This window comes from Muscardinus avellanarius (assembly GCF_963383645.1).
Source record: "Muscardinus avellanarius genome assembly, chromosome: 6".
NCBI lineage: Eukaryota > Metazoa > Chordata > Mammalia > Rodentia > Gliridae > Muscardinus > Muscardinus avellanarius.
Window position 1 is genome coordinate 137,853,541 of NC_137791.1, and position 13,161 is coordinate 137,866,701.

Genomic DNA, 13,161 nt, shown 5'->3' on the forward strand with positions numbered 1-13,161 from the left:
AGCCAGTCTCCCAGGGTGCTAGGGACCTGTTCCCTACATTGCTGGTACTGTCCCCACCCCAGTGCCCCGAATGTGCCAGGGACAGGCCAGCGGAGGCCACCTGGCCAGGCACTGTATCCATGCCAACACCCTGTTGGGAGGGAAACTGGCCCTGTGTGGGCAACCACATGGCCTAGTCCTCCATACGGTCGGCCATGCCCTAGGCATGGAGTCAGGGACAGTCCCTGCAGAGCCCGGGGCAGCGTGTGAGTGGGCAGAGGCTCCGCACCAGCCCAGGCCAATCTCAGCTCTGGTTCCAGGAACAACTGGATGACACCAGCATGCCCACCTCTGCCACCCCACCTCTGCTGTCCGCCATTTTCGGCCCAGGTGGGGTAGTCCCAGGTAAAGAGGGCAGAGCAGACATGGGGGCCGCAGACGGTGAACACAGAAGCAGGGCAGCTGGGCTTGGCAGCCAGACAGGAGGTGCTCAAGAATTGTGTTGGGTGAACAGTACATTTTTAAAAGCCAGTATATTAGGGGCAATCCATTTAATTACAAACTGTGTAATCCTTTCCTAGATTCGAATGCAGCTGTAGTTTTGTGAAGTAGAGACACATTTAGAAATGGAGAAGAAAAGAGCTGAAAGCCAGTCCAGTGACGAGATCTAGAGTTTATTATCCTGGAAGAACAGACTCAGACACAGGTGGAAATGCAAACTGGCTTCTACAGAGGCAGACAGGAGGAGGCGTGGAGCCAGGCCAGGCGCCCAGGAGCCCGCCCCGCGCCGTGTGCCGAGACACAGACATGCATGGCCCATCACAGCCTGGCAGGATGTGATCCCGGGCGCCCTAGCCGGGCGCAGGAGCCCAGAGACCCAGGCAGCTCAGTCTAGATGGAGGTGTGCATGCTGAGTGTGTTCTAGGGAGCGCACACCCAAAGGCTCGTGGCCTCCACCACGGGGCTCCACACGGCCATGCGCAGGGGGCCCTGGAGCCCTGCTGGCCACATGCAGGAGCAAGGAGCCTCGCCTGGGCTCTAGAATGTGCGGCTGGCGGGAGCCACCCGATCACTGGGCGACTGTCACCTCCACACACACTGAACTCCCGCTTCCACTGAGATGTCCAGCAGGCTCCAGGGTGGCCGTACCACTTGTCAGGTGCCCAGCACGTGGCCTGGTGCTGGGGGCTGGGGGTGCAGCCTGACCTCCCCAGAGGGGCCTGTCCTTCCATAAACCACAGGGGCTTTGTTCACGTGCTCAAGACAAATACTACTTTTTTCTTCCATCTTGAGATTAAAACAACTAAAAATGGCAGCTATGCAGATTTTTAAAGTAACACCCACAATTTCAGAAACCTCAGCTCTGCTCAGGGTGTCAGTGGACCCAGGGTTCCTGTCCCCAGGTACCCCTGCAGGGCAGCTAATCAGCAGGTCTGAGCCTCAGAGTGACCCACCCTGACAGACTCAGACCTGGCACCCCCTGCCACCCACTCAGAGGCAAAGGAGGCTCCCAGAGACGGGGCCCACATGGGGAAGGGCGCCCTTGTGCAGAGCTCCTGCTGCACAGAACGGTGCCAGGTGGCCCGTGCCACGCTGTCCCTTTAGCTGAGCACGTGGACCGTGGGGCTCAGAAGCTGGAGGTACCTGGTTTGGGAGGTCCGGGTGTGTGCTGGGGGCTGGGGGCTGGCGGCAGCAATGTGCTGTTGGGGCTGCCGATGTCCCCCTCTCCCATCAGGGTCAGGTCAGCCACGTGCTCGTCCTCCACAGTCTGGATGTGCCCGCTCTCTGCGTCCTCTGACCGCCTCCTCCAGGCATGCGTGGAGCCGACGGCCCCAGGAGGGGGCTTCTGTCCAGGGGGGCTGGCCCCGGGGGGCCCAGGCGGGCTGTGGGCTGAGCTGAGACTGTGGGCAGAGCCAGGGCTGGTGGCCGGGCTGTCGCCGCCGTCTCGGGCTGGCTCCCAGCTCCCGCTGGGCGGGGACGAGCTGTCTTTGCTGTGGCCTGCTGCAGTTCTCCTGCCGAGGCCCTGGGCCAGGGCCTGGGTGGAGAGGGCGAGTTCTGTGGAAGCAGGAGGTAAGCGGAGAAACTCGGGCAACACCAGATCTTCCTTCCTCAGCAACCCACGCTGGTCATCTGCTCGGCTGCTCTGAGCTTTGGAAATGAGCTCAAAAAACTCTATTGGAAGGAAATCCACATTGACCGCTTTAGGGAGAGCAGAAGGCACCGTGCTGCACACGCTCGCGGGGAGGGGCCCTGGCAGGGCGCGCTGCCTGGGCAGATGAGCTGGGGCCGGCTGCTCCACCAGCAGAGCCAGCTGAGGCCGGGCCTTGCTCCGGGCACCACCTGCTCCCAGAGCCCCAAACATCACCCTGTCAGAGGCAGACCTGACGGGGCAACCTCCACTCCCCGGGTGATGCACGGATGGCATTTAGCCAGCCCAGGCCTGGCTGGCCGTAACACTCGGGGCCTTTTTACACCTGGGTGCTGGCTCCCTTCTGAGGACAGGACAGGAGTGATGGGCAGAGCCAGGGCCCAGCTGTGGCTGTGACACCCGGGTTGGGAGCCGAGAGCCAGCCTACAGAGGCAGGAAGAAGGCCCTGGCTGCCTCTTGGGGGCACCACCTGTGGGCGAGGAGCCACTGCATGGCACCCGCCCTACCTAGGCTCCACAGCCCTGTGAGGCAAGGTACCTGGGCCTTACGCCTGCCTGCTGCCGGGGAGGCCTACACACAGCCCAACTTCATCACTGGCTCCTTCAGAACCTTCTTCCTCATCGGGCCGGGCTTCCTACTAAACCCAAATGCGCCATGCAAAGTGCAGGTGTCTAGATGAGCTTCCTCCGGTCCCCAGGTCACCCCGCGTCTGCAGATGCGGAGGCTTTATACACTCAGCCCCGCCATCCTCAGAGGCCGGGCTCCGTGAGGACCCCGGAGTCACGGCGCAGCCACAGTAACAGCCGCCAGCCTCTCTCCTTCTGTCCCCAGAAGGCCTCCGTCTCAGTCTCCGGGGACTCTTCGGCTCCCCTGGGGGCCCGGGGCCACCTCCCGCCTGCCCGCCGCCCCCGGCTCGGCCCTGACCCGTGCCGACGGTCCCGCCCCGCACGGCGCTGTGCCCCGGCCCCTGCTCTCAGCCCCACCACTGGGCTTCGGTGGAGTCATGCCAGGCTGAGTGGCGGGCACTGGAGTCGCCGGCCCCGGGCGGGGCAGAGAGGGCTCAGCGGCTCGCTGGACATGGGGAGAGCGTTCACTGAAAGGTGAGGATGTTTAAGAAGTACACATACCCTCTGCTTCGTCCAAATTAATTTTCTGATATTTTTTTTTCCCAATCTTTGCAATAGATTCTTCTCTCTTTGAAAGCCGGGGATCCCTAGCATTTTTTCCATTTTCTCCTCTTATCTTAATAGAGTTAGACTTGCCTAGTGTTCCTTCCTCTCCCTGCATCAGAAGGAAAGTCAAAGTTCTACTAACATTCCAACACACGACAGCACGATTCATCTGTAGATACGAGCCCGTGAGACGCAGAGCGCACCCACAGGGACTCGTGTGCGCCGCAGGCGATGGAGCGCGCCAGGCCGCAGAGGGCGGCTCTGAGGCCCACCTGCCCCACGGGGAAGCTGAGGCAGCTCACTCACTCGCAGGACGTGGGGGTCCGCGGGGAGTGCAAGGAGCCTGCAGGCTCTGGGCCTCAACTCCGAGCACGGAGCCTCCGCCAGACGGACGGGCCAGGACTGGACTCTGGGGAGCGCAGGAGCCTCGCCTGCCCCAGAGGAGAGGGCGGGCGCGGGGAATTACCGTAGCCGAGTGGTTCCTGGGACTGGAGTCCGTGGCCGTGTTCTGTCTGGCTGGTGCAGCCTTCTGCTTCTCTGTGGATGCTAAACACAGTGCGACCCGCTGTGCAGCAGCCCTGGCTCCCAGGCCCCCGCACCCGGGTGCAGTCTGGTTCTCTGTGTTTTCTCGCGTGTATATGTCTGCCCACCCATGCGTGGGACTGGAAATTGAACCCAGAGGTGTTCTACCACTGAGCTCCACCCCCAGCCCCGTCTTATTTTTTATTTTGAAACAGGGTCTTGCTAAGTTGCCGGGGCTGGCCTTGAGCCTGTGATCCTCCTGCCTCAGCCTCCTGAGTCCTGGGACAGCAGGCGTGTTCACCACGTCTGGCCTGTTCCTCTGTCTTTGAAAGCAAAGCAATAGAGAAGCCAAATGCACTAAGCTCCTTGTCTAGGAGCATGCGCTGGCCGGAACCCACGGCACCCCCAGGGCGGGCGGACGCCGGGCGGGCGGTGCCCGGCTGCTCCCGAAGTACAAGGGGACTTGGGAGTCGTGTTCCGGCATGCGCGCTCTCTAAGGAGAAGAGTCGGCTTCATGGAGGACTCGCCAGGTACGAGCATGCCACGCACTGCACCTGCCCTGGAGGGAGGCAGGAGAGCTGCTGGGTGGAGCTGGTGGCCGCCCTGTGGGTGACATGCGCGGCACTCAGCCAGCCCACTGCCACCAGGGCTGGGCAGGGCGGGCACTGGGGACTGAAGGCGGGAGGGGCAGGGATGGGATCATGGAGGCCACGGGCTGCAGCACAGCGGGATGGAGACGGGCGTCCCGTGCCAGCCCTGCGTGACCCGCTTCGATGGAGCCCTGGGAATCCCGGGCCCAGCCCTGGAGAGGGAGCTTAGCCTGAGATTCCTAGAGCAGCCGCGTGCAAAGTCACCTGCCCCACCTGCACCAGCGTCCGAGGTTTACAGAGAGCTCTCCAGGAGACCAACTCCCTGCTGTCACCTGCCCCGAGGCCACACCTCGGCCTGCCTGAGGACAACTACAGGTGAGACTCACCCACCTGGCCTCAATGCCTCCCCTTCAAGAGTCCCAATCCCAGTGCTTGTAGATGGCAGGGGCATGAGGCCTGAGGCTGCTCTGAGCACTCGAGGGCAGGACGGCCATTTCGAGGCACCCAGTGGGAGAGCTCGGTGACCACCTGGCCCACCGCGCACCGTGAGCAGCACGGCAGTCCAGACGTGGCCAGCGTCGGCTCTCGCTGGCAGGCCCGCACCAGACCAGGGCAGGGGGTAAAGGGCCAGGAGGCCACAGCCCTTGGGGGGCCTGTTCTAGAGTGACTAGGGCTTCCCAGGAAGAAAAAAGAAAGACCTCTGAGTGCTTTCTAGCAGGGCGCTGTGGTGGGTGAGCGCCCTGGGTCTTCCCCACAGCTGACAGGCTCAGGGCATCGAGCTCACGCCTTGTGTTGCTGGCCCTCCCCTGTGGGGCGGTGCCACCCTCAGTTCCAGTGCCCACAGGCCCTGAGGTCACGAGCCCACTGCCTGACAGCGTCATTAGGGAGACTGAGAGCAGGCCGGGGCTGGCAGGCCGACGCACTCCACACACACCTTTACCTCTGGAAGGCTCCTTCTCCTCCAGGACAACCCTCTGTCCATCCAGACTGGATATTGGGGCACCAAGGTCCAGGGGCTCCTTCTCTCCACTCTAGAGACAGATGATGCACTAAGCAATTTATTTTGATTGGAGCTTCCTGGAACAGTTGCTTGTGACCATGGCAGCGAGGCCAACGGACCCAGGCTTCATGGTATCTTACATCAGCCAGCCCTGGGATCAGAGCTGCTGGCCAGGAACCCACAGGGTGGCTCTGTCTACCCATCGCCCGGGGGAGGCAGGACAATGGAGAACTCTTGGGGCACAGCTGGAGAGGGTGCGTGTACGCGCCCAGCATCCTGGCAGTGACCAGAAGCTGGCTAAGTCTTGACAGTGCGCATAACCTCTGTGGGGGCTGACCTGACAGTGCTGCAGTGGCCCTTCTCAGGGGGCTCTGGTAGCAGGGTACTGCTCACATGGGCAGATCAGGCCAGAGACGGGCAGTCCTAAGAGCAGCTGGGACCCAAATGGCCCAGAGCTCTTCTCCTTCGCTGGATAATCTCACGATTGGTAAATCTCAGCCCCTGCTTAAGAAAGGAGACTGGAGCCTGCAGTTTGGCGTTCTAAGCCCCATCAGCCCAGAGGGCAACAGAGAGAACAAATACAGGCTGGGGCGGCCGGGGCTCATGGCGGGCCGAGGCCTCCAGTACCTGCAGGTGCGTGCACCGGGTGCTGCCTGGGCTGTGGGAGACCTTGGAGGTGCTCTGATGAGGCTCCTCCCCAGAGCCACTGCTCAGTGGGGAATGAGCACCGCTCAGCCTCTCTACGGCCCATTTTACAGTGGGAGGCTGAGGCACGGGGCGAGTGACTGCCTGGGTCCTAGCAGCGTGGAGGAGAGGGGTGTTCCCAGGGCCAGGCTGGCCCATCTCTGCCCAGCAGACCTTGCAGGGGATGTGGCTCCAGACACTCAGAGCGGGTGCCAGGCATAACTGAAAAGCTTCCTCTTGTCCTCTTCAAGGCCAGTTTCCAAAAAATTTAAAACTACTTGGAATCAGCTCTGATAGAGCGGATGAGGGAGAAGGGCAGCGCTTGGAGCCAACCCGGCAGTGCGGGCCAGGCGCACGGGTCCCAGCCACTGGCTTGCGAACACCGTGGGGGTGAGGTGGTCAGGGCGCTGCTGAGCTTCTGCCAAGCTTCCCCCTTAACCTCAGGTACAAAGTAATGGAGGCCCACGTGCCGCCAGGTACAGCTTCTCCATCCGTAATGGGCATGCGGCTCGGCACAGTGCCACCCGAGGTCCACAGCAGGTGGATTTGGCAGCCCTATTTGCCAAAGATGGTGGGGCACTTCAGGAGAGTGTGTGTGTGTGTGTGTGTGTGTGTGTGTGTGTGTGTGCATGCGCACGCGCGCGCGCATGTGTGTGCGCGAGCATGTTTCTCATTTGGGTTTCTCTGGTGCAAAACCATACTGCAAATATCAATCCCTAGGGACTGTCCCGTAGCCCCGGAGGACAGTGACGCCAGGTGGGGCCCGGCTCCTCGCTGTGTCCTCCAGGAGCGACGGTGGATGCCCACAGGGCACGAGGGCTGGCACTCACCAGCCTCACCAGCAGGCCTCCCAGGTCCAGGCCGTACTTGGCCACCACGGGCCGCAGCACCTCCGTGACAGGCTTCGTAGGCTTGGCCTTGAGTCCCACCGACCGGTTAATCGGAACGAGATCCAACCTGGGAGGGGACATTCACAGAAAGCTCTTGTCTGTCTGCACCAGGAGCTCAGGAGAGTCTCCACGCAGGCCCAGAGGACTGAGCCCAGCCTCGGCCCTGAGTGCCTTCCTCCACGTGAGAAGAGTCCACGGCCTTTCTGATATTAACAGCTGGCCTGAGCAAGGGCCATGGACCTCGTGCTTCACGGCGGGCCTGAGCTCACGGGCAGCCTGGCCAGTGCCAGGGTCCCCAGGTGGAGGGCACTGACCCCTTTCCCGGCACGCTCTTAGGGCCAGAGCAGCCTATCACAGGGCAGGATGGGAAAGCGGCCCTCACATCTGCCCCCACCACTGCCAAGAGCCTGTCCCGGACGTGTGTTCATGCACTGGTAAGAGCAGAGGCCAGAGCAGTGCTTGAGCGCCTGGGGCCTGAGAAGCCGAGTGGAGACTCTGGAAGCCTCCAGAAATGGTGTACGTGCTGTCCTCTTACCGAAACAGAGTGCGCTTCTCCAGGCGCAGGTCCCTCGACGCCAGGATGCTGCTGTCCTGGTGCAGCACCAGCGGCTGTGAAACAAGAGGCAGCGAAAGTGGGGGCGCAGGTCCCCAAAACGCCGAGCACAGGGTGCACAGCTGTGCAGAACAAAAGAGCAGCTCCAAAAACAGCCGTGCAGAGCACCCTGCCACTGGCCAGACACCAGCCGCTGCCACAGGCCCCGCTCCTCACCGCGCACCCCCAGCTCGGGAGCCAGGCGCCCCCTCACCGGGAGGCCCGGCACCAGTACCTTGTCCCCGCCCACCAGGAAGAGGTCCACTGCGGCCCCGTTGATGCCATGGCGCTCGCAGAGTCCAGAAAGGACCTCTTTGATGGAGAATCCTGACTTGACGGCCATGGTGCAGGACGTCCCGTCTGGGAAGTGGATGCGGCAGTGCTTGGCAGCCTTGTCCTTCTCGGGTGCTGACATCCTATTGGCCTCTGGCTGTGGGCGGGGAGGCACAACATCACAGGGAGTGGGGAAAGGCCCAGGACCCCAAAGCCCACCTCATCGCTAGGCTCTCCAGTCATCACCAACAGTGTCTCTGGGCCACGTGCGATGTGTCCCGAGCTCTGGGTCTACGCCTTCCCAAGCCAACCCTCGCCCTGGACGTGGGTGTGCCTATGCGCCCGCCGCCTCTGGGGCTGCAGCATCAGCCCCTCCAGCGGCAGCACCTGCAGCCGCTTACCTCATTATCACCACTCCTGCCCACAGCGTGGACATCTCTTTAGCCTAAGGTGACTCCTAGAAGCTGGTTGGCTGGGCCCATTTCTGGCTCCCTGTCCTCCCATGCAGCTCCTCCCTCGAGGAGGAAGGCCCAAGAGGGCAGAAGTACAGGGCCGGCACCAGCCTAGGCTTCCGTGCTGGCTCACGCCTGGTCCCCAAGACCACCCGGGAATAAGACAGCTGGGTGCCAGGTGTGACAGACTCATGGTCCAGCTGGCCCCGCTGCCCAAGCCCACAGCCAGCCAAGCCAGAGAGGAGCCAGGGACCAGAGGCAGCGGGAAGGCCAGCCTCCCAGAGTAGGCAAGACACACATTCCAACGCCATAAGAGACATTTTTCGATCCAAACACTTGAGTTTGGAGGCTCATCAGGCACATCACTAGCTGACACGGCCCCTGGAGTAACTGAAGAGGTGGTGAGCCTGCACTGCTGGCTGCTTGGCAATTATCGATGATAGGACACTGGCAGCCAACGTCTCCCAAGAGTCCTATCAGACAGTAGCTAAGGAACGGCAGATCCTGCGCCCAAGGCCACCCAGCTCACTCCACAGCTGGGATGGAGGCCCGAGAAGCCCGAGACAGGCAACCGCACAGCGCGTGAGGGGCGCTGGCGCGGGGAGGGCGGCAGGCTCCTGGGGGGCTGCAGAGAGCAGCTGCGCAGAGCTGGCGGGAGGGACACAAAGCCCTGGCTTCAAAGTGCTGTGCCATGCCTCGTGGGAGTGCAGAAACGTTAACTAACGAGAACAGAAGAATTTAAGAAATAAAACCCAGGCTAGTTTTAGTCCTCCAGAAGCACCCCCCACCACCAGTTTCTCACACTGCTGGGGACCCTGGGCCAGGGACCAAGAGGCCGGGCTCCCTGCTGGACCCTGGGCCCATTTGTGAAATGAACGCCAGGTCTTCATCACATGCTGGTTGGGCAGCTGTGGCCGCTGGGACAGGGGAGGGGCAGCTCACCAGGTCCAGGCTGCCCGCAGAGGACACGGAGCCTCGGGACTCCCGACGGCACAGGCCTCCGTTGGCATGAAGGGCATCTGGGTCAGGAAACAGAGACGCGCCTGAGTCCAAGGGGAGAGCTTTGCTCTTGCTCACGTCATATAGACTAATCTTAGGCTGACCTATGTGCCGGGAATACTCCGACACAGAAAGGACTTTTACGTTATTTCATTGTGTGCGTGTGTGTGCGTGTGTGTGTGTGTGTGTGTGTGTGTGTGTGTGTGTGTGTGGTGCTGGGGACAGAATCCAGTGACATTCTACCTCGGGGGTACAATCCCAGACCTGCTTTTTATTCCTTATTTTAAAAGAAAGTCTCACTAAGTCACAGAAGGCCTCACTGCTGCTGAAGCTGTCTGCAAACCTCCATCCTTCTGTCTCAGTCTCCCAAGTACTGGAATTACAAGCCAGAAAGGGCTTTAAAACACAGATCTACTCCCAAGTCAGGCTGCTGAGCATGGGGTCAGAGGTTGTCAGGCTGGTGGTTGGTAAGGCAGCGCTCCCAGGTCCCGGTGGCCCTCCAACCACCAGCCCATCCCAAAGAAGTGGATTCCCAGGCTCCACCCAGGCCCTGCCCTCACCCTGGCTGAGGGGATCTGGGGGATCCCCTGCCAGCGAGATTGTAGGCACCCTTTCCAGACTGTCAGGTATGGGACAGACCACGTGGCGCACACTCCCATCTCCCAGGAACTCGGGAGCCCTGGCCCCATCTAACCACCCGGAGTCCATCCCCAGTGCCCTCTCCACCTCTGCTTTGGAGAGAACCCCTCCCACACAGCCAGCCAGGAGTATGGCCAGGCCCCCAGCTGCTCCGGGGAGGGAGAGGCAGCGCACAGAGGCCGACCCCGCACAGCACTGCCACAGAGCACGGGGTCTTCTCACCTGCCTCCCCGCTCTGTCATCTTGGGCTCACTCAGTAATGGTCGCTGCCCAGTTATAATCAGGGACCACAGGCTTAGTGCCAGCCCCTTGCCTCTAGGCAAGACCCTCATTCTCAAAAAGTGATCCGTTTCTCAAAGTCTTTAGGGAAGAAAGTCTTCCCCAGTCCTCTCCTCTCTCTCTGGCACCTGGCACGCACAGCTCCAGGTGGCGTGGGGACAGCGCGTGGCCAACAGAGGCTCAGACCCAAGGCCCTCCCAGCACCGCCCAGCTGCCTCCCTCCAACACTCGCGGGCAGCCCCGGCCCTAGAGCGAGTCCAGTGTGGGCCTGCTTTAAGGTCCACAACTGGCAATGCTTGATGCTGAGCTGGTGCACATTTTGTAGGAAGTGTAGAAGGCCAGCGTTCACCTGCAGACCCAGAACAAGGCCAAGTGCAGCCAGGCTCCGTGGGTGGAGGAGAGCGGCCTTTGTGCTTTCTCCTTTCTGCTTAAGCACCTGCTGCCTCGGCCAGGAGCAGCAGAGAGCCGCAGGGTCAGGTGAGCTGCCCCTGCGAGAGCCTCTGAGGAAGCTTCCAGAGCCTCCAGCCCGCTCGAATGCGCGGATCCCAGGCGAACAGGCCTTTCCTCGTCCTCCAGAGGGGCCTCTGCGCCCGCCGGCACCTCGGGGCCAAGGGACGTGCACGCACCGTGGGCATGGTCCCCAGTCTCCTTCTTCTTCTGGGACCGGCCCGTGCTCCTGCTCCTTGACCAGGAGAAAAAGGGCCCTCTCCGCTTCTTCTCGCTGTCTTCGTCCGCCGCGTCTTCGTTCAGCGACCTTCCTGATTTCGTTTTTCCACTCAACTGTAGGCAAACGGAAGCCTCGGGTAAAACGACGGGAAGCCACTTGAACGTTACGCAGCGCGCACACCAGGGGGAGGCCGAGCCGTGCGCCTAGGGACCCCGGGATGGTCTAGACGCCTCGGCACCCCGAGCCCCAGCGCCGCCCTGCTGGCCAGAGGCCGCGGCCTGGCCCTCACGCCCACGCGGCGGGGAGGCGCTGCCGTGGCACCTTTTTGGGCGTGGACAGGCTGGAGTGGTCGGAGCTGATGCTGTGCTTGGAGGCGGGGCTGCTGGGGACCTGCTGGGAGTCAGGCAGGGCGCGGCCTTCCACCTCCGCCAAGATGCACTCTTGGTACAGCTGCGACTTCAGGAAGCGAGTGTAGCTGTCGAACTTCATCAGGTTGAAGATCTGGGGAGTGAACACGACGCAGCGCGTTACAGAAGCGACTGGACATTCCCCCACGCCCCTCGGCCGTGCCCTGGCGTTTCCCTCGGCCGTGCCACCGCTTCTTATACAGCTCACTTTCTCTTAACAGATGTTCCTTTATCACTCTTAAAATGAGTGAATTCCTGTGATTCGTGCAAGGCCAGCAGCCAGGGCCTAGTGGCGGAGCAAGGGCTGCCTGGAGCCCCACCTCTTCTTGTGTTTCCTGTCAGTCCTGCAACCCTAGGTCACAGCAGGTCTGCCAAGGCCGGCGCAGCCTCGTCACATAGTCCCCCCAATTAAAAACATCAACAGACAGACGGTGCCCAAACAATGGCAGCAGGCCTCGCCGCGTTCCCACTACGCGGCGTGTGAATGCAGGGTGTGCTCCGTAGCGACCGTGCTGGTGGCTGTGGCCCCCGGGTACCCGCCACCAGCCTCAGCCTCTGAAGCCGGTGTGGTGCTGGTGGGCTGGTGTGCACTGCTCCTGCCTGGCCATCGTGCCCGTAGTGGGCTTGTTGGGCTGGGGCCCAGAGCCAAGCCAGGCATGGGCTACATCACTCAAAAGGGCCCGGTGTCGCCTCCACGTGCACACATGAGTACGGCCGTGCAGATGGCTGGGCCATGGAGGGCAGCCTTCTTGTGAAGTCGCCTGGCCGACCTGTGCTCCTCTGCACCGAAGCCCAGGGGCAGCTGCCCTCCCCACGCTGTGGTCGGCAGCTCGGCGGTGCCGCGTGCTGAGCCCAGGCCCACAACACCCAGGCCCGCGCCGCAGTCCCACCTGGAGCTGCTGCTCCTTGAACATGTCCGGGTGAGGCGCATTGAGGATGTCGTCCGCCAGCTGGGCCTGGCTGTCGATGTTGACCGGGGTGGTGGCTTTGCTGCACAGGAATTTACTGAAGATCTCCCGGGCCCTGTAGGAAAGCTGCCAGGAATGGAGGCGTGAGCAGCTGCGTGGCGTGGCTTCTCCGCGCCGGCTGTCTGCCTGCCTCACTGCTCCCCCGGCCTGGCACGACTCTGCGCACTACAGACCACACTCATGGGCCGCCCTAATGTGGATGCCCTGAGCTAATAAAGAAAAGGCCGAGCCAGTGAGAGCCTTTGCTGAACTCCTCCTCCTCTGGAAGCTTCCAAATGGCCCCTCGGCAGGTGCAAAGGCAGGACGTGCTGCCTGCGGCCCTTAGGAAGGCTCCCTGTGCCCCCGCCAGGAGTGGGTTCACACACGAGGCCTGGCAAAGCGGGGAGCTCAGAGCACGGGGCAGCTACCAGGCCTCCACGGGAGGGTCCCTGGGGAAGAGCCCACAGGCCTGGGCCAGGACGCCGAGGGAGGAGTGCCACGCCGTGGGTGGGGGTGCTCGAGCTCGGCTCCCCTGCCCTCCTCCCAAGCCCTATGCTTTGAGTGCAAAGCATCTGCTGGCAAGCCCCGTGGCTCAAGGCGCCCATGCAAACTATGATGGGCAAAATTAAAGATCATACATATTTAAAGTTTGATTCTGAAAAAGAAATAACTTATTTCCGATCCTGTGAAAACGCTTCTCCAGCAGCTGTACAAGCTGTACTGATGCCAGCCCTGCGCCAGCCTGCCGCTCGCCTGGAGGACCTGAGCAGGAGATTTACCTCTTTCTTGTCGTGAGCAGGAACATGGTTAAAGTGTTCGCAGGCCTGCCAGAACAGAATGTTCTCTTCACTGAATTCTTTCCTTAGAAAGTCCTAAGAGAAACAGAGAGAGGTGAGCTGGCCCCGCTCTGTGCCCGTGCC

General features: G+C 61.8%; 1 protein-coding gene across 3 annotated transcripts in view; it reads right to left on the reverse strand.

The window, feature by feature from the left end:
* Positions 1 to 13,161, reverse strand: part of RGS12 (regulator of G protein signaling 12) — a gene marked incomplete at both ends in the record, with an annotated part of 77,772 nt that overhangs the window by 4,537 nt on the left and 60,074 nt on the right. For 2 of the 3 annotated variants that reach the window (XM_080697425.1, XM_080697426.1), the window contains 11 exons: positions 2,089 to 2,151; positions 3,767 to 3,846; positions 5,347 to 5,443; positions 6,927 to 7,053; positions 7,522 to 7,595; positions 7,814 to 8,008; positions 9,246 to 9,322; positions 10,847 to 11,000; positions 11,209 to 11,388; positions 12,185 to 12,328; positions 13,021 to 13,113. In XM_080697425.1, coding sequence (XP_080553551.1) covers positions 2,089 to 2,151; positions 3,767 to 3,846; positions 5,347 to 5,443; positions 6,927 to 7,053; positions 7,522 to 7,595; positions 7,814 to 8,008; positions 9,246 to 9,322; positions 10,847 to 11,000; positions 11,209 to 11,388; positions 12,185 to 12,328; positions 13,021 to 13,113 — 1,284 coding nt within the window. Of the gene's footprint in view, positions 1 to 1,623; positions 2,152 to 3,255; positions 3,410 to 3,766; positions 3,847 to 5,346; positions 5,444 to 6,926; positions 7,054 to 7,521; positions 7,596 to 7,813; positions 8,009 to 9,245; positions 9,323 to 10,846; positions 11,001 to 11,208; positions 11,389 to 12,184; positions 12,329 to 13,020; positions 13,114 to 13,161 lie in introns of those variants that run through there. The other variant, XM_080697424.1, reaches the window with a different exon arrangement.